Here is a 19367-nt window from a genome sequence, read left to right as displayed (position 1 = left end):
AGTGTCATTGGGACAGATACAAGAAAAGTTCATTGAAATGACTATTTGTCAGTAGTGTGCTGATGCACTTGTCTTACGTTTTTTGGATTAAGAATGCCTCGTACTGCTTACTCTGACAAGTTTTCACGATATGGCTGCTTGCAGAAAATGGATTGCTGACATAATTTTGATTGAGCCAGATTGCTCAATGGTGATCCCTTTAGCGGGTTCATGTTTTCATGCAGTCTATCATTTATATACACCTGCCTGTATGGCCTATGTAATAGTTGTAGCATGAAAGAGGTATATTGTAGAACATGTTTCTGCAGTAATCAACTTGCTCGCAAGCAAGCTTCTTGATACATCTGTGAAGTTAATTGTTTGCTTAGCCTGTTGAGTTTGTATCAAGAAGCATGCTTGTGAGCATGATGATTGCTTTTGAAACATCATTTGCAATGTTTACCTGGACTGAGTGAATACACTAATGCACTAAGGGATTTTTCCTCAGTAGATTGGCCAGCCATTGTCAAATTAGTGGTTCCATGGCACTCTTTGCAAGCTGCTGTATCATAAGACGCTATAGGCTTGGGCACCCAAAATATGTGTAATTGCTTTATCCACAGGAACCAGTAGAATGGTGTCAAATATGTGTGATGTTCTTTATCTGCAAGAACCAATAATACAAGGGTGTCAGCACATCATCAATGAACCTGCGCAGTAAAGCGTGCTCATATCTGTCCCATTTATGTGCTCTGTTAGCATGTATTTTATGTTTTTAAAATTAATTCTGCTGCAAAGAACATGCTCTCTCTCTCTCCCTTTTGCTTCAAGAAGCCAGGACATATTTCAATGTATATTTCTATTTGCTTTTTTATTGTGCTGTTTGTCTGTTTGTCAACATTATCTGAATTTTGTTGCTGAATTTCTTGGTAGCAAGAAACTCATGTACAACGCAGGCAGGATAGGGATTAGGTGGATTCACATTTTGACCAGACTACCACAAAGTTATGCATGTAACACTGCTGAGACTTCTTCCACATTTTGATGCATGAAAATTGCATTTTATATTACATATAGGTACCAAAGTTTCTTGTTCTTAAGCATACCATTAAAACTTGTATCTCTCTTAGAATGACAGAAAGCTGCGCTAGTTGGTAAGGATTCATAATGCAAAAAAGGGGTAGGGCGTGCAGACACTGACACAAGAGAAGTGTTGTCCACTTCTTTTGTGTCCGTGTCTGCTCGCCTTGCCCCTTTTTTGCATTTTGTATCTCTGTCCCTTTGTTCTTAAGTAGGGGTGTGCAAATAGTGATCTTTTAGAACCAATTGAATACGAATCGAATAGTGTCAGAAGTGAATTGGATATTGAATACTTTTCTAATAGTGTGCAAATAATAAGTAGACATTATCACAATTAATATAAAACGGTGTTCACATCCCAGTATCTTAATGTCAGCAAGTTTCTGTCATTACATAGTGCGTTATGAAACATTTTTCTTATTAAAAGCACCAATAGAGCATTAAAAGGCCCCTCATCAGGTCTGGCCATTTTGAGCTGACAAGCACAGTGCTTACAGCGCATGCTCAAGATCGTGTGTGCTAAGAATTACATCGCTGTGCGCCACAGAAGGAGCTGAAATTTCAAACTAAACACCGTTTGCCCTTCTCCTCGTGGGCGCCATGCTCCAAGACAGGGAGGATGATATATATCAGCAAGCGCACCTACATACATGCACGGCCTCTGGATAAAAAAGAAAAGGCGGGGCCGGCCGCATGCACCGAAAACGCTGTCTTCCACCTCTGCACCACCAGTCGGGGACTGTTGTGTGGGATCGGCATAGAAAATGTCTAAGGAATCCATATTGAACGATGTCGCCCATGGAAACTGACACGTCCCGTCCCCGACTGCTAGCGCTGTATGGCCCAGCCAAGCGGCTCGAGAATGCAACTACGGCTGAGACACTCGCTCCCATTGCAGCCCCCCCTGACATGGCACGCTGCACCTTTCTTTCTTTTTTAACCAGCGGCCGTGGTACATGTATATGCTGTGACGTAGCTCTGACACGTGACACTTTAATTATTCAAGGCAACATCTGTTATTCGTGTAATCTATTGCTTCAATAGATTAATTAAACTTTAGAAAAATAATAAAACACAAACCAAATGTCTGTGTGTTTTACTTCGCACCGCAGCAAGAGAAATGTACTTCCGTTTCGTCTGCTTGTTCCCACATTGTTCACTTGCGCGCGTGGACAATGAAATATGCAATTTTCTACCGTGTTCCAGCACGCGATAATTTTTTGTAATCTGCGAGTGTCTGCCTTAGCGTTCGTATAGCACTGACTTATACTGCCAGTCAGGTGTTATCGTACACAGCGCGCAAAATTGTGTGCTGCGCAAAACAAGACAAATGCAACAGCTCACCCGCGATAATGCCAGCAGAAGTGCGCCGCGTAGCAAAAAAGTTCGAGAAAAAGGAAAGTAGACGGGGCCTGTGATGTATGCATCATGTGATCCACCTCCAGCTCTGGTATGGGAGAACACAGGGAAGGAATTTTGCTTGGCGAGGCTAGACGGGGGCAATTGGAGAGTGTGTCTGTTGGCGATGACACTCGCCTCCTAAAATCATGGGTTTGTGCCACTGAAATATTTCAATCTCAGCTTTTAATGAACCAATTTCAGAAAGTCTTGCAGTAGAATGCTCCCTAGAGAGTATGCAACAACTTCCAGCATATAACCAAAATTTGCTGTGTGGCTTGGTGAGGGGCCCTAAGAGTAAGCCAGTAGTTTATTTGCATGTACAGGGCTATTCAGAGAGTGGGAATGATCGCTGTACACCCTTCAAGGTATGGCTACCTAAGTGATGCCAGCCTGCTCCACTGCACAAGCTCTCATGTTTTATGCCCATACTATGGCTGTGGGGGTGAAAATTTACCGTACTTTTGCTCTAATGTCTAATTGGGTGCAGTTGAAGTTTTGAAATGTTCAAAAATTATTCGAAAAATATCTGCATTTACAAATAGTGACTATTCGATTCATTATTCAAAAGGTTCAAATATTTGTTCATCACATTATTAAGTGACCAGAATGAATTATTTCTAGTAGTTGTATATAAGTATAAACTTCTCTTATTTTACTTATTATTCTCATTTTTTTCATTTTGCGGCCACAAGATTACACATCTTATTATATTGAAGGTTGCATTATATGCAGGGTTTTATGGTACTAATGACTATTGCTTGCATAGCGATCTGACTGCTGCAGTTAGAGTCTGTCATGTTGAGTTATTTTCATGGCCAGTGCTTTGTACAAGTCAGGCAGTGCCTCACTTCAACTGACATCTACACTTATATAAACAGTGTGTTGCCAATTGTGTTTTGCTGTGTAAAACATTGTTGCTTTGGTGCTCATTTTTTTGCATCACTGCTAGGAGCTGGTTAGTTGTGGCTAACTTTTGAAGCATTCAGCTTCTGCTTTTGATCCCACTCATAGGTCAATCCATTTTGAGCATTTGCTTGCGTGCACACTACAAAGCTGTTTGGTGCCCTCTTGCAGCGGTTCTTTTGTCTTGAGAAGGGGATCCTAACATATGCAAAGTCTTCAACAGATGTGAGTATTCTCTGTTTTAATGTTACTCTATTCAGGTTTTGCCTGTCATAGACGACTAATAGGTTTTCCAAATTGCAGATGGCAAAAGGAAAAAATCATGGGTCAGTTGACCTTGGGCTTTCTGTAATTTCCACAAAAAGCAAAGGGCGGCGAATTGACATTGACGCTGAGGAATTTATTTATCATCTAAAGGTATGCTTGAATTCCATTTTACTGTTTTTTTTTTGCTTTGGAACATCACACATGTTGCTGAGGAATGATAAGAAATCATACAAATATGGCATTTGCAGACTTCTGACACTTTTTTGCGTGACCATTGTTGTATTGGCATAAAGGTGCCATAGTGTCAACAGTGAGGCTCATGGGTCAATTTTCTCATGTGCCAGTTTTGTTTGTTGTGGTTACTAAGAAATGTAGCAGAATTCCTTGAGGCATCTTTGTCATGGTAATTCTCATAACTGCATTGCTGTGGTCTACATATTTAGCTCTAAAGCTCATGTAGTTGAACTGTTTCTGAAATTAGAACAAACTTCTTGTTTTTTGGACTTATAGTTTCTTGTTCTTTTGCACTCTTAAGTTTTAGGTTTTTGTGTGCCTCATAATCATAAAGTGATTTTGGCATGTAAAACCCCATAATTTAATTTTAAGTTTTAGGTTTTTCTTTCACTGTGATGAACTTTTGAATGCCTCAGAACTGAAAGTAAATGATGTTTGTAATGTTCGCAAGAACTGTCAGTTTCTGCAATTTTTGATAACTAAGTTACTGTATCGCAACATAGTAGTAATGGTTGTAGGCAAAAAATAGTTTTGTAATGTCAAAAACTTAATCACAGGTGGCATGTGTAGGTAGTGAAGCAATTGTGCTTTTTTACCATGCCCATAGTACAAATACTTTTGCTCAGGAGTGTTCAACTGACAAATGCATGTTTGTGGCATGTAGTTCTGCTTCAAAACCAAGGGAGACATTGTATGTAGCTAATAGTAATGAGAAGTTGGAGATTGATGTGATGATTAAGTGTAATGAACATTGATATATAAAATATTTGTTTAAGTTCATTTAGATTATATGAATAGCGATATTTCACACTTGAATATTTGTGTAATAATGTTTGCAAAATGTTGCATTTTAGCATAGTGGGATGCACACTCGGCTAAGAACACTACCCTTCCCATGTGCTCAAACCCATAAGGGTGTGCATTGTGGCAATGGGTAACGCATCATGCTACGCAAAACGTCGTCGAAAATGTACAGTGAACTGCCCTGAATGGCCAGATACATGGACACTGGGACAGCTGTGTTTCCTTTGATGAGGCTGTCTGCGTGAATATCACAGTAGCAAAGAGAGCTGTTGAACTGCCTTGTGTTGTTGCCTCCCTTATCTCCTTGTCAGTTTGTTTTCTCACACACCTGTGTCCTTTGCTGTGCATGTGTCCTTTCCCATGCATTCTTTATAAGACATTGGGAAGTTGGCTTCACGAAGCTCAGCCACAAGATTGTTGGATTCTTGGCAGTTTCGAAGTATAAAAATGGGAAAACTATCATGTCATAGTTGGAGCAGAGTTCCAGATATGTGTGTGGTGCTTTCTTGAGTTTGTAATTACATAAAGAAATCTTGCACTCTTCTGACATATGATATTTCAGCATTAGCAATTATTCTTTCTAGGCCACCACTGTTGCTGGGGGTGAACAATCTTTAGAGCTTCTGTTCTAGTACAAGTGTTGTTCCATTTCAAGATCTTTGTAGGTCTCACAGAGCACAGGATAACAGTGGGTAAAAGTGTCAGTTATAAGCGCTAAGTTGTCTAATAGATTCCTGCTGTGTGTGCAGGTAAAAAATCAAGCACAGTTCCAGCAGTGGGTGTCTCAGCTGCAGCACCACAGGCTCTATCGACAGCATGAAATTACCTTTGGTAGCCGGGAGGCACCCAAGATGACCTCCCCTGCTGCCGAGGATTCTGGCGCTGTTCCAGGGGGCAATGGACCATCAGGTGCGTTGACCCTTTGCAAGTGCCCCCTAAATGAACCTCCAACTTGCCGTCGCCACCACTGCTACCGTGAGCTGATGCTGAGTGCACGCACTTGCACTCAAGTGTGCCTCGTTGGCTCAGTCCTGGGCATGCAGGGATTCAACACGTGCAAGTGCTCCAAGATGGCAGCAAAGGAGAGTGCAGCCAGTGAGAATCCACAAGTGAACGTTGCAGTCCCATCAGATGTTCCTTTAACAAGCACGAATGCCAGAGATCTCATGACTTTAAAGAAGGAAGTAGCTGAAGATGTAAGGAATGCTGATGAAAATTTATTGGTTGAAGTCGTATGTAAAGGATCAAAAGAGATTTTGTTGGCTGTAGGCACAAGTGAAAGTGCTTCAAAGATGTTTGTTGATGCACATAATGGCACAGAGCCGAAAATTGCTGCAGATGAAGTTGTCGAAAGTGTTGGTGCTGGGCAAGGTGCAACAACTTGTGGCATTGACACAGACACATTGGTAGTGACATTTTATCCCGCACTTGGTAGTAACTACACCAACTCTTTGACATGTGACATATCATCTGAAGAGATGCTACCTACTCATGGATTTGATGAGCACACATGCAAAGGAGCAAATGTGGTTGACTTTACCAGTAAGAGAGAAAGTGAGAGACGTATGGGGGAAGGAGAGGTGCCCACTGTCTGTTTGAATTCTTTGGCTGCCCGTCATGACAGGAACTTCAATGGCCTGCAGACGTTAAGGCAAGGAACTGATGTTGGCGTTAATACTGATTCAGATGGTGAGACAATTGAAACAGAGCATAATGCAAGAGTTAAAATTATGGGACACACTCATCCACGCATGCTTTTAAAAGGACGTATAAAACGAAGTGCACCCCTTCCTCAAGTTATTGTGGACACATTGTCTACAGACAAGTCAGCCTTGACACATCCTGAAAGTGTTGACCAGCTGGCAACTTTGAAGCTATGTGACAATAGTGGACCGTGTTTGATTGACTCTGGATGTGGAATGCAGCGTGATCTTGAGCCAGACCTAGAACAGCCACAAGGCACATCATCAGATGTTAAAGCAGAAAATTTGCCTAATTGCCAGCTTCCTGAATCTGTGTTAACATCACCAGTTTTTACTTTTCCTCCTAGTCATACAGGTAATGATCCTACATCTAGTGTTGGAGGGGAAAAAGATACTTCAACCAATATGGAATGCCTTAGTTTTAACTACACTTGTCCTAAATATGGAGACAATCAGCAGACTGTGCCTCATTTATCATTCCGGACAATCCAAGATAGTGATACAGCTGGACAGGATCTCACCTCCTCTTTTGAGTCAAGGTGGTTTCATGAGCTAGCGCAGCCTAGGACTTGGCCATGTGTTGATGGCAGTACAGGGAGGCTGAATAAAGGGTCTTGTTGCAAGCAGGCAGAGTTGGGTCTAGACTGGCTCTTAGCTACCGTAGAATCAAGTGATGATTCCATAGAAGGCATTCATCCTGTGCCAGTAATTTCAGATGTGGCACTTCCTGCAGTTCCATATGCTGCTGGTCATATTTCTGGGTTGTCACATAGTGGCATGGTGGCAGAGAGCCAGCAATCTGGCCAGAGTTCTACACAGTACTGCACTGCATTGCCCGAACAAACTGTTTCAGAGCTTAGAGACACTCTACAAACATTTCTGTTTTTGCATTCTGATAGCAGCTTCTATGTTAACCTGCAGCATTCACCCAGTGAAATTCCGAAGTTTATGCAAAGTGAATTTGGAAGTTGCCAAACTGCTAATCAAAGCAGTGAGCACTCTGGGGAAATGTTATCTTAAGCTACCTATGTCTGCTATGGCACACATTCTAGTCTTGTGTAACATTCTTTTTTACTCACCTCCATCCGTGAAATAAATTATCCACTTATCTTGTTTTTCTTTTCAAAAATTGGCTCCTTCTTGTTTCCGTTGTGCTTGAATACACTACTAAATCATTAGGGGTAAAGAACATGGCCAAAAGTATCATGTACACAGCTTCTATGGTAACCATGGCAGCCAGGAAAAGAGCCTGTGCATGTAAAGAAAGTACAGATTAGTGGAAGCTCAAGGTGCACGAAGTCTCATGAATGCAGTTATTTGTTAGGACAAAAATTAAGTTTGAGGATTGAAGTTGAGGCCTTTTTCTGGCTCGCTTGTTACTGAAAACATTTTGTGGGTCACTGGTACATTGATACTTGTGCACTTGAAATGACAGGTGTGCATTGTGTGCCACTCTGGTGACTGAAGTTATGTGAATGAGACTCTTGCTCACCTGCCTACGTTAGCTTGTTCGGCAACACAGGCAGGACATCTTGTGTTGGCAGACATATAGTTAAGGGCATATGTTGTCATCCCATCTGGACATTCTCAGCATGTGATGTGAATTGTGTGTTAATGCAAATCAAAATTTTTCCCAGGTGCCAAGTGCTGTTGATATGATTCATTTATTGCCTTTTGAGTACAATCTGGTGACTTCATTCATAAGCATGCATCGAACCTTTGTCCACAGTTTATTGGTCACTGCGACCAGATGACCAGAGCTGTAGCTGGGCTATATGGTAGGGCTCCTTTTGCCGCATGACTGCTGGCACTCTGAAGCTCTACTAAGTGGTGTCCTTTTTGAACTCTGGAACCTTGTAGAATTGCTACACTATAGGAATTCTGCTACACAGTGCAGACACAGCTCTGGTCTTGGGTGCACGCACATAGTACAGTGGAGTCTCGTTAATTCAAACCCGCTCAATTCAAACTTCTGGTTTACTTGAACTGACACGGTTCTGTCAAAATATGTGGAGACTTCCACTAATTTGACTCTGGTTAATTCAATCTTTTGGTTAATTCGATCCCAACCGAAGGTCCTGGCTGCTACCCATGCATTTCTGAGGGCTCAAACTTTTGTTACAGTTAAACCTCGATATAACGAACTTCAGCATAACGAAATTCTCGATATAACAAATAACCTGGATATAACCGCAATTTAACTTTTTATAACCTCTTGTCCATAGAACACCATGTATTTAAAACCTCAATATAATGAAGTGTGTTTGTATGCGATTTCAATTTAACTAAAGTTTACTGCCGCCGCAAAGAAATGCCGAGACAATAAATGGAAACTTCTGCGGACGCAGATGGTCAAATGATTGAGTTACAAATGCTGCTTGCTAACGCACCTCTCAAATCGCGCGCCGCGCCACAAGACCGATCGCCGAAGTGGAGCCGCATCATGTTCCGTATTAAGTCCAAGTGCGATAAGATCCTATCGCGCCCCGCGCACTGTGTACTTTAGATGCGAGTGAAAGTGTGCGAGGGTGAGCCGAAAAGGATGGTGGCTTCACGAATGACGCCTTCCCGCGCGAGCAAAGGGAAAGAGAGGGAGGGGAGTGAGCTCACGGTAACGCGATCAAAGCGCGCGCGATGGGGGCGGGGGTTAAGTTGGTGCACGTGGCTGTAAGCGCGGCCGAACGCATACGCAGCCGCGCACCCTGCTTTAGAGGTTATATGCCGTATGTGCAAAGAGTGGGTGTGCCGAGACGGCGTGGCAACATGTGAGCTGTCTTCCTGAGAGTTTAGTATTGGTGATGCGTAATTTCGAATTTCGGTGACCCGTTGGAGCTAGAGGCAGACGAAGCTATCGCTCCACGCTGCCGGCGCTTTTCCTGATAGTGTCGTCCCAGTGCGGGCGACGCTATTAACCGCGTGGGTGGAGTGCACGCCAAAACGCGGCTGGCTTCGCTTAAGTCGTACCGCCGATGTGAGGATATCGTCGGCGTACGTGGATTGAAACCGTATCATTCGTTGCAGAATCACAAATTTATCAATATCAATTGTTTTCTCATTAAAATTTGATTTTTTTCGAGCTTAGTAGCTATGGTGTTGGGCTGCTAAGCATGAGGTCGCGGGATCGAATTCTGGCCACGGCGGCCGCATTTCGATGGGGGCGAAATGTGAAAACACCCGTCTACTTAAATTTATGTGTGCGTTAAAGAACCCTAGGTGGTCAAAATTTCCGGAGTCCCCCACCACGGCGTGCCTCATATTCAGATTGGGGTTTTGGCATGCAAAACCCCATAATTTATAACTGTTAGGTTTTTTAGGTTTTAATTTAATTTTTCTTTTTGCGATTGCCCCGATAATTCGGAAAATTCTGCGGCCCCTTTCTGTGTATCAATGTTTAACTGTGTTTCGTTCCTGAAATTGGCCTTCGCCGGATAATTCGAACTTGACCAGTCAGCATGCATGCACCTCCCCCCTATGGTGACGCTGATCGCCATTCCTTGAGCGGCAGCATATCTCAGCGGAGCTTAAGAAACGGCGAATGCGTTTAACACACTTAATCTCTCGTCGAAAACGCCCATTTTGGGCCTTCCAAAGCAAGATTTCGAATCAGTAACGATAGATCACAATGTTTGATTACGGTATTTACCCGACTCTAGCGCGCACGACTACTCTCCCCCCCCCCCCCAAAAAAAAAAAAGAAAATTGGGCCGGAAATGGCCTGCGCAGTGCAATCGGACACGAAACCAAAACCGTGTTCGCGGCGTTTGAGTGCTTTACCGCATAACACTGCGTTATTGAGGTGAAGCTGACTTCAAAAATAACTGTGCGGCGAAGCTGACTTGAGAAAAATGCCTGCCCTTGGTGCAACACATATTAGATCTTTGCCAATTTTTCTTGCTAACAAATGTGGTGCGCGTTAGATTTCTACTTTCTTTAGGAGCTTTAATATCACTTCTACGTTAGTCTTCTACATTGAACGCATAGAAGGCGGGTGTGCATTTGATTTGGGGGCTTGCTAGAATTGGGCAACCACTGGCAAATGAATCAGTGGTGGGTTTTGGCGTTTTTTCTACATCTTTATTTGACCAGCCGGATGATTCTACCAATTTTGTCGGTTCTGTCAGGGTAGAAGTAACGGAACTCAACTCCATTTCAGTGTGCGACAACACCCGGTAGTTCAAATACATAGGCTTTTGCGGCGGTTAATACAAACATGTCGCACTGCTGGCTGTGCTCAACAGCGCGCCAACTCGTGTGACAGGGCTTCTGACTCAACAGTGCGACTACGCACTGGCTGCTGCTCCCGTCGCAAGTACCCTAGTTTTACTCATATAACCTAACCTGAACCAAATATTCAAAAAATTTAGCAGGTAAGTCGGGGTGCAGGTTACATGTGAATTTTGCCTTGAGGTGTGCCTTCACGGTAGCACATGCCACGCTGCTGTGAAGCCACGCTTTAAGAACTCTTCACTCGTGTTACATGTGCTGCCCAACGCAGCGCTGCCCATAAGTCCACCATTCTATGAGCTTCCTTTAATTGGAACAAGTTTTCGAACCCCTTCGAGTTCGAATTATCGAGATTCAACTGTGCTGCATAGTAGACTCCTTGAAGGTGAACATGGAGATCCATGAAAATGTGTTTATCTTATCAGATGTTCATCTTAACAGAAGTTTACTGAATCTGCAGGAACTAAGTCAAAGCCCTCAGGTTGTTCAGCATATCAGAGAATTTAGCCTACATTTAAGGAAATGTACGGTATACAGTACATTTGACACAAGCGGTACCTACCTAGGTCTTTTGTTTTCCTTTTTTTGTTATAGAAGTTGCAGATGGTATTGTGAAAGGTGTAGATATACCGTGTGTCCAAGCTAACGTTATCCAAGCTGTTAAAAAAGAAAGATTTAAAAACACGGTACGATAAAACATGGTGTTTGATCGTCGGAGGTCTGAAGGTGGATCACCACAGTGTTCTTGCACAGTGTTTTCTTAATCTTTTTTTTTTTTTTTACTGAACAGCTTGGCTAGCATTAGCTGGGGAAACCTATATAGTGGCCTCACTGTGGTGCTGCAGTGATTACATATGCTTTAAAAAATTCTGCTGTACTGCTGCTCCTAATGCATTCTGATCTGTGGATTCTAGTATGTAAAAATGCTGTCTAGTCTGATACATCGGCACATTAAAAGATTCATCAATAACTGAAATCAACAGTGTCTTACTTTGACATCTGTCTTGGCATACAAAGTCACCGTCATGCTTAACCTGGATGTGCCTTAAGTACCTTTCTGCTTCTCCTGTGGAGGGTGCTGGGGATTTCTGGTTGGGGTGTCTTGAATGTGCTCGTTTAACGTGTCTTCCTTCTAAAGCATTCAATGTGTGCTCTTTACATCCCATGTTTGTTGAAGTTAAGCCACTGTAGGTCCATTAGCAACTATAGTTTTCATTGTTTGGGCTAGTCTGACAGCGGCTGTACACTGTATTTCAAAAAATTATAAAAGGCAGCCAGTCTGCACTGGTAACTGCCTGCTGGCCTTTTATGTTATTTCAAAAAGGGTGTACATGCTTTGGGGTCAGGCCCTGCTTTAACATTACTTGCCAGACAGATAGTCTGTGTAACCAAAAGGCACTTCTTTTATTTCGTCATTATATTAGTAGCGGGGAGCTCTTGCAGTTTGCAGTTTTATTTCATAAAAGACACTACTGTAATTTTACTTGTTTTGTTCAGTTACCTTCTGACTACTTGTTGGTTTTGTTGGTTCATACTGTACAGAGAAGTCTGAGCCTAAATTTGTAGGTGAAGACAGAGTAGTGAGCAGACAGGACAAACAAGACAAAATAAATAAACGGGGAGCATTTGTCCTGCTTACTCATATTTACTTTTGTGCTGGTCTTCAAATTTGATCTTCTTGACCTTCATTGTTCAGTTAACCTTTTTCAAGTGAATAAGATGCACTAATATTGCTGGCCATTTTTATTATGCAGCTGTTATCCTGGCCAACCAAGTGCAACGCATAGTTTACTCACAACTGCTCAACAATTGTAAAAGTAATGATTAAAAAAAACAATGACCTTTTAAAACATGTAACTCATGCCAAAGCTTGGCTTTTCACTACTTGTATTATTACAAACTCGCTGTGATGAGTAGGATATGGAAAGGGTCAAGAGTGCGTAGTTATAAGTCACATTTAGCAATATGTACTTTTGTGTGGCACATTGTCCAGTGGACATTGTAGCAAAGGGCATTCCTTGATGTCACACTGTGTGATTCCCGTCCTGTCAGTGCAATTTGATGTGAAAATAAAGCTGACAAGAAGTGTATCTGCACGCCGGTTTCTTTCTTCATGCCAGCTTTTACTGTGTTAGGCCAGTCTGGGACAATCTTTTTTAACCATTTAAAACTACCATGCCCTAGCTGTACTCGTCCTAGCTGTTTGTACCGATATCGCCAGTGTGTAAGCCCTAATTTCTGCTTTCTACTCTCCCGAGAAAAGTCGCACTCATCAAATCGGTTCATGTCGTGCATTTGAATCTTGATGCTTGAACATATTCTTCAATGCTTTCATTTCTTTTCGCTATAATCTGTTCAGATAATTAAGTTTGAGCCTTCGACGTGTGTTAAGGAGGGCCTTTTTTGTGATGGTGTTTTTCGTTAATACCTCTGATGAATATGAGAGGTGAACCACACATGTAATATATGGTGGAGATATGAAAAGAAGAATGGAAAATGAGATGGTTCATTACAAAATATGGCCACTGCACATGTTGGGATTTACCTGGAAGGGATTTTTCCGCAGTATGACTCCTGTCCAAACAGCAGGATTTTAGCTGTCCTATAACTAATTACATGGATATTGTAATGGTGTCGGATACTTCTAGTTTTTTGTTTGTTCTTCTGCAGCTTCATTGTTCTGGAAGCTGAATTTGAAAGTGCTTTTGAAGTTTAAGCATGCCTCCATGTGAAACAAAATCAAATAGCGAATTACTATTACAATAAGTGAAAGAGCCTGAAATGTGTCTGTCAGTTATATTTAACAGACAGACCTATTTATCAATCACACATGGTGAACCATTGGGGCCCAAAAAGTTATTTAAATTTGCGTTTATTTCTTGCAACTATATAAAATGTCAAGATGATACAGGGACAAAAGGCAATGAGTGCCTCACAGAAGCCCCGAATCCCGCCCAGCAGCACCAGTGTAGCGCACATAAAAAATGCGCATTTGCTACAAAGAATTGTACTTGATGCTTAAGTCTACAGCATAAATGTATGTAGGTTATATGCAACGAAGTATGGTCAACATAAATAACTTTGAATATTCGCAAGAAAAAAAGGCAACGGATGTGTGTGACCTTGGGAGAACTACAACCCGATTTCCAGTGAAGCTGTTTCTTTCAAATAATTGCAGTAAAACTTATTTTCTTGTAACTACTTCACATTTTAAAAAGTTGCCAATATATATATATATATATATATATATATATATATATATATATATATATATATATATATATATATATATATATATATATATATAGACACACACACACACACACTCAGTTCCATTTTGCGCAAGAAATGCTTTGTACCACTTCTTGTAGGGAATATTTAAAAAGCCAGTAATTCATCAATACACATGTTACTTCGCCATAACATTTACCATGGTGCCCTTCCCACCCTCCCCCCTTCCAAATTCAATTTCTGCTAGATTTGATATTGGTTGAATTCACCGTTCTTCCAGGGCAACGGGGTAAATTCTCTGTTCGCGAAACACATTCATAAAGCTCCACATTGCTTGCATACGTAATTTACTGCAAATGCCATAATTGGTTCCCTGTCTTTGAGGTTTACCTACATATTGCCCTTAACCTGCCCTTTATTTTCACCAATTGTAAACAAAATGTCTTGTGTAGTTTACCAAAGTGTTATGACACCTGAAAATAGAGAAATAAAAATGACGAATTATTTGCAATGCTTCTAACTAAACCTGCAACATAAAAATTTTGTCGCTCATTGAACTTACCATGTCCCCATGTCCACTTTCCACAAAATATAAACCTATTGTAACCTACAGCTATGCTGGGACACTGGGAAGCGAATCTAATAGCGGCCATATTACATGCTCTAACACTTCAATAAGATTTTTTTTTTAAAGGCTGTGTTTGATCCAACCGCATTTAACTTCGCACAAATTTTCCATAGTGTACAACCACTTTTCGCTAAATTTAGTCTTGGTAGCTTTTATAGTTCTGCCAGGGCAGCGGGCTCAATTCTCTTGCGCTCGTTAAGCATGCTCATAACCCTCTAGAGTGCTTGCAAATGTAATTTATTGTGAAAGCCCCAATTACCCATGTATTTTGAACTTCACCTACACTACACCCATTAACTTGTCCTTACAGTTATCAAACATAATGAATCTGCCTCCATTATTTCAGTGAGGGCAACAGGCAAAACTAATATATCATGCATAAAAAAGTAAAAAGAAAAAGGTGAGGGTTCAATAATTACTCTTAATGCTTTAAATAAGCCAGAAATGTTAACACTACGCAACACATTGCACTTAAAATGCTGCCTATCCCTTGAAAGTATAAGATAACTGAAATGCAGAGTTCTCTTGGGACACTGGAAAATTTAGCTAATACCAGCAGCGTGATATTTCCGAACACTTGCTTACAATTTTATTAATGCTGCATTTGATCACATCACCAAAAGTTGCCCTCATTTTTTCAAAATATGAAGTATCTGCTATTTTTGCTCCTGCCAAGAAGCAAGTAATAGCATAGCTCTTATCTAGAAACAGCCCGAAAATGAAATGAAATCAATGTCAGAAATGAGATATGCCTGTAGAAAAAATTCAAGTCAGTGTTCTATTTGTATTGAAATAGCTCTGCATGTTCGACTATGGTCATCTGCACGAGCGTATCTATAATAAGTTATGACACTATGAAATTCGACAGTTATACCTGTAAGAGGTTTGTTTAGATTGTTGATGGTGAGATACCGAGACTGCAACGCTAGGTAGGCTATCTCTAGACAGAGATTAAATTGTTCCAGCATTTGATAATCCCACAATTTCATGCCCTAAGGCACACCAGTCGTTGGGCATGGCTGATTATAATACTTTATCCGGACCTACGCCTCGCCAGCAGGTTAAACGTACCAAGCTGATTGTGTTTTCGAATACGAAACAGTGGTCCCAAAAAACTGGGCATGATGCAAGTTGCGTATGCTGACATTTGTTAGGACGGGAGCTGCCCAGCACCAGGCGTTCCCTGTAACCCGGGTGTGTATGGTAAATTCCGTGCATCGTAAGCTACAGGGTGTCCCAAGAAGGCACAAAATACAATCCTCGCTGTCCAAGCTAGGGATGCATAGTAAAGTATTACTTATGTGGTCACTCTATGAAGAGACAGCTGTAGTTTTGTTGTACTTTCCAGCTTGCAGTCGAAAGTGCCCACTATCAAAAGAGGGGGGGGGGGCAATGATGTACTTTGCCCACCCCCCTTTTGAAAGTGGGGGAACAAGTGCCTCCCTTCACCCCCCCCCCCTCCCTCCCAGTAGATATGCCTATGGTCACAGAAAAATATGTTTGACAATGTTATAGGAGCCTTTTTGCTATATTTTGCACTAGTTTTACAGGTAGTACTTGCAAGATCTTGAGAGATGACAGCTGTCCTCGACCATCTTTGAGCTTGGGTTGATTGTTTTGTTTCTAATATTTAGCATCTTAAAATGTTCGCATTTTTTTAAAAATTCAGCATTCACATAGTGTGCTGATGTGTAACATAGGTTATGTGTGCAGTAAGTATCATGTTTTTTATGCAAAGCAAGACTTAGGCAAGCGTGCAGTCAATAAGGACTTTAAAGCATTCTTTTAACCCCTTTCATGGTCTCTATTTTCTGCCATTCGGACTAGAGAAAAGAAACACAAACACACATACACACACGCATACTCTCGTGCAGTTTGCTTGATGTTTTGGTATACAGTGCACAGATATATTAAAATATTACTGCTATACACGATTTTGTGGCAACTTCTCTCTGAGTGGCATTTGGCTTCTAAGTCTAATAGCAAAGGGGACTCGTCAGTTTGAAACTTTCATTTGCTGACATCCCATCTGTGGTAGCATAGACCTTGAAAGTAGGTTGACTTTGGGAAATAGAAGCTTTATGAAGGCGGTCACATTGGCTTTTGCCCATTTGCACTGTCAGCACTATCTGCCAATCATTAATGGCAGTTGACACAGGAAAGATGCACATTCTTAGCTGATGTTAGGTTATCGGAAGGGGCAGCCCTTGTGGTTGACCAGCTGTCTATGTATTAGATCTGTGTACCTACAGTCCGAATCAGAGAATATTTGTGTGTTGGCAAACATCTTGAGACTGAATTCATGCAAAATGGCGTAGACTGCTAGTTATGCACCTGGCCACATGCGACGTCTGCATGCTGCCACATTGCAATGATGTGATAAAGAGCATGACTGAGCAAAATGTGCTAAGGAGATTACTGACTGCTGGGAAAGTATGATGCAGTAATATTGCTTTTCCTCCTTAGGTTCTTAGGTTCAGATTGCCTGACTTTCATCTGTGGCTAAAAGATTTGTTGAAAATGTGGGTATGGTGATAGTACCTTGCCAATGCGTTGAGCTTTATTGATGCTTGCCTGCACAATTTAGGGAAGCTTGTACAGTGTGTAAAATACATTGAAACATGGGGTCAAATAAGGACTACTTCAGTGTCTTCGCACAAAATAAATCTTCTTGGAGCTTTTTCTTGTCACTGTGCATGCTCCTATTTGTTTCCACATGAAGGAGGTTTTGAAGATAATTCGTGCCTGGTTTGGTATTTCATTGCCAGAGAACTTTGTGGTCAATGGAGTGTACATTGAAGAAAACCAAGAACTCCTCCAGCATTTCTTCACTCAATGAATTCTCATACTGAAGGTGTAAAAGCTTGCTTCTTACCTTTATGTTAGGTGATAAATGAGCATCTATCGCAGTTATATTTTCAGGAGCTTGCAGATCTCTAGGTAACGCGTGTGGGGCTATGGGCTAACATGCCCGGCACCAGCTGGCTAAGGTCTAAGAAGATGTGTAGCCTGTCTCCACTCCACAACACACACTAAGAGGCACCACGGTGGGTTCACCGACTTGCTGGCAAGGCGTAGAGGTGTTGCCAGCTTGTGGTACAAACAAATAAGGGTTTATTCCCTGTTATGTATAAAAGGAGTGTACAATATAAGGGTAACGGCACAGTGGTGGCAGTCTCAGACTATGGGAAAAAGCTCCCGGGAAGTCTGCTCAGCCACATAGACTCTCCTGAGCTAGGTTCGCCACACAAAAGTTGGCCGCCTTGCTCAGAGGTGCACGGGACCAAGTAGGTCCGCACATCTGACAACCAAGAGCACTGAAGGTGAATCTGGTGGGTGAAGGCGCCCGCGCACCTCGGATGCTGAAGGAGAGATGCTCAAGAGAGGGTGAGAGGGGCCCACTCCTCAGGCACTGTTTGTATGTGCAGCAGAGGGCCTAATGTGAGCAGCACGTGCAAGTAGCCGGCTGCACGTGGCGCTGGTGCAAGTGGCCGCGGGGAATGTACGCTATTCAAAATAAGGCTGCAATGGCATGTTCTCCGTGATTGCGCGAGACACACATGAACTGGAAACAGGGGTCGATGAACTCCCCACACAAGTCAGCATTTATTCTGTTTTCTACAGTTTCAGAGGGAGTGTGTAGTTGCATGCTTCACAGTGCTTTGCAACAGTGCATCCCTTGCTGTCTCTAAACTGCAATGAAGGAGCATTGTGCATGGTGTGAATGAATGTGATGACCATCTTGGCTCTTCATTGTAGAGCAGTGTATTTTCCTTTGTGGTACAAATGGGCTCGTCCATTTTTCAGGGGAGGGCAATTTCTGGAAAACTAAAGGCATGCTCCATCTGTTTTGTATAAATGTTCCAGACACGTCAGTTTCCTTCACAGTTAGCATTTAGGTCAACTGAGGTCAGCATGTAGTGATTCACCTTGTTAGGCAGCAACCTTCCTTTTTAAGAGGTGCAGTCAACGTCAGCCTGGCATTTTTACTCTCTGTTGCATCTTTGTATCAGTATTCTTTCCCTTCGCATTGTTGATTTTGCTGTTCCATACTGACATATAGCTTTGCCAAGTAAGCAAACGTTCATGCCACATATTGCCTACTTGAGTAGAATTTTTCGTTGCCACCTCAAGTGCCCCTTAAAACACACAAGCCTTTCATATATAGAAGTGTTTGTTCGAGGTTTATGTAAACAGCCCGAAACTTATGAAGCAGATACAAGAAAGATTGCTAACCTGCCATGATTTTGTCTCGAGGGTGTGTTTCCAAGACCACGCTTTTGTAGCGATGCCTTCCATTTAATTCTATGCCAGTCTTATCATCCAGCACTTGGCCGCCAGCTGATCCTATTGATAACATGGGTGGAGTATCGCTCTAACCAGTTACGAATAGCGAAAGGCAAGAAAAGGCATTAGCATCGAAAAAGGCATTGCTACATGATAACAGCCTAAGTCAGTGTTACTCTTGTCACATATGAGGGGAAGCATCCTAAGGTTAAAAAGGAACTAAGGTTAAAAAGGAATATTTGGGAGGACTGCTAAGTACAGACGGCAATCTTTAGTACTGCAATATATGTGCCAGTTGGGTTTCTGCAGAACCTCTTGGAACAAGAGGGCATAAAAAAATTAATAAGTTTCTTTGAAAAAAAATCACAGAATGCTTTTGTGATAGGACACAGTTCTTGGTTTCAAAATCTATGTGTTCTTACATGAACAGGTTTTTTCACTCATAGTCAAATAGATAGATCATTTAGTTAACAGTGCATGAAAGTGCTCTGGTGGATGATCAGGCCAACTGACACGAAACGTCTTTCCCATGAAAGGCTACAGAAATGTGAGGCATGGTGAGTACATACGGTCGAACCCGGATATATCGAATCCGAAGGGGATTACAAAAAAGTTTGATATACTAT

General features: G+C 41.9%; 1 protein-coding gene across 7 annotated transcripts in view; it reads left to right on the top strand.

Annotated features, from left to right (window-relative positions):
- The window catches only part of LOC142566709 (oxysterol-binding protein-related protein 6-like), a 147555-nt gene that overhangs the window by 73819 nt on the left and 54369 nt on the right, over positions 1–19367 (top strand). For 6 of the 7 annotated variants that reach the window (XM_075677557.1, XM_075677575.1, XM_075677565.1 and 3 more), the window contains 3 exons: positions 3535–3588; positions 3667–3780; positions 5418–5577. In XM_075677557.1, coding sequence (XP_075533672.1) covers positions 3535–3588; positions 3667–3780; positions 5418–5577 — 328 coding nt within the window. Of the gene's footprint in view, positions 1–3534; positions 3589–3666; positions 3781–5417; positions 11572–19367 lie in introns of those variants that run through there. The other variant, XM_075677600.1, reaches the window with a different exon arrangement.

This window comes from Dermacentor variabilis, chromosome 1, assembly GCF_050947875.1.
Source record: "Dermacentor variabilis isolate Ectoservices chromosome 1, ASM5094787v1, whole genome shotgun sequence".
Classification (NCBI taxonomy): Eukaryota; Metazoa; Arthropoda; class Arachnida; order Ixodida; family Ixodidae; genus Dermacentor; species Dermacentor variabilis.
Note: the sequence above shows the minus strand (reverse complement) of the source record. Positions and strands in the feature narration are given on the sequence as shown.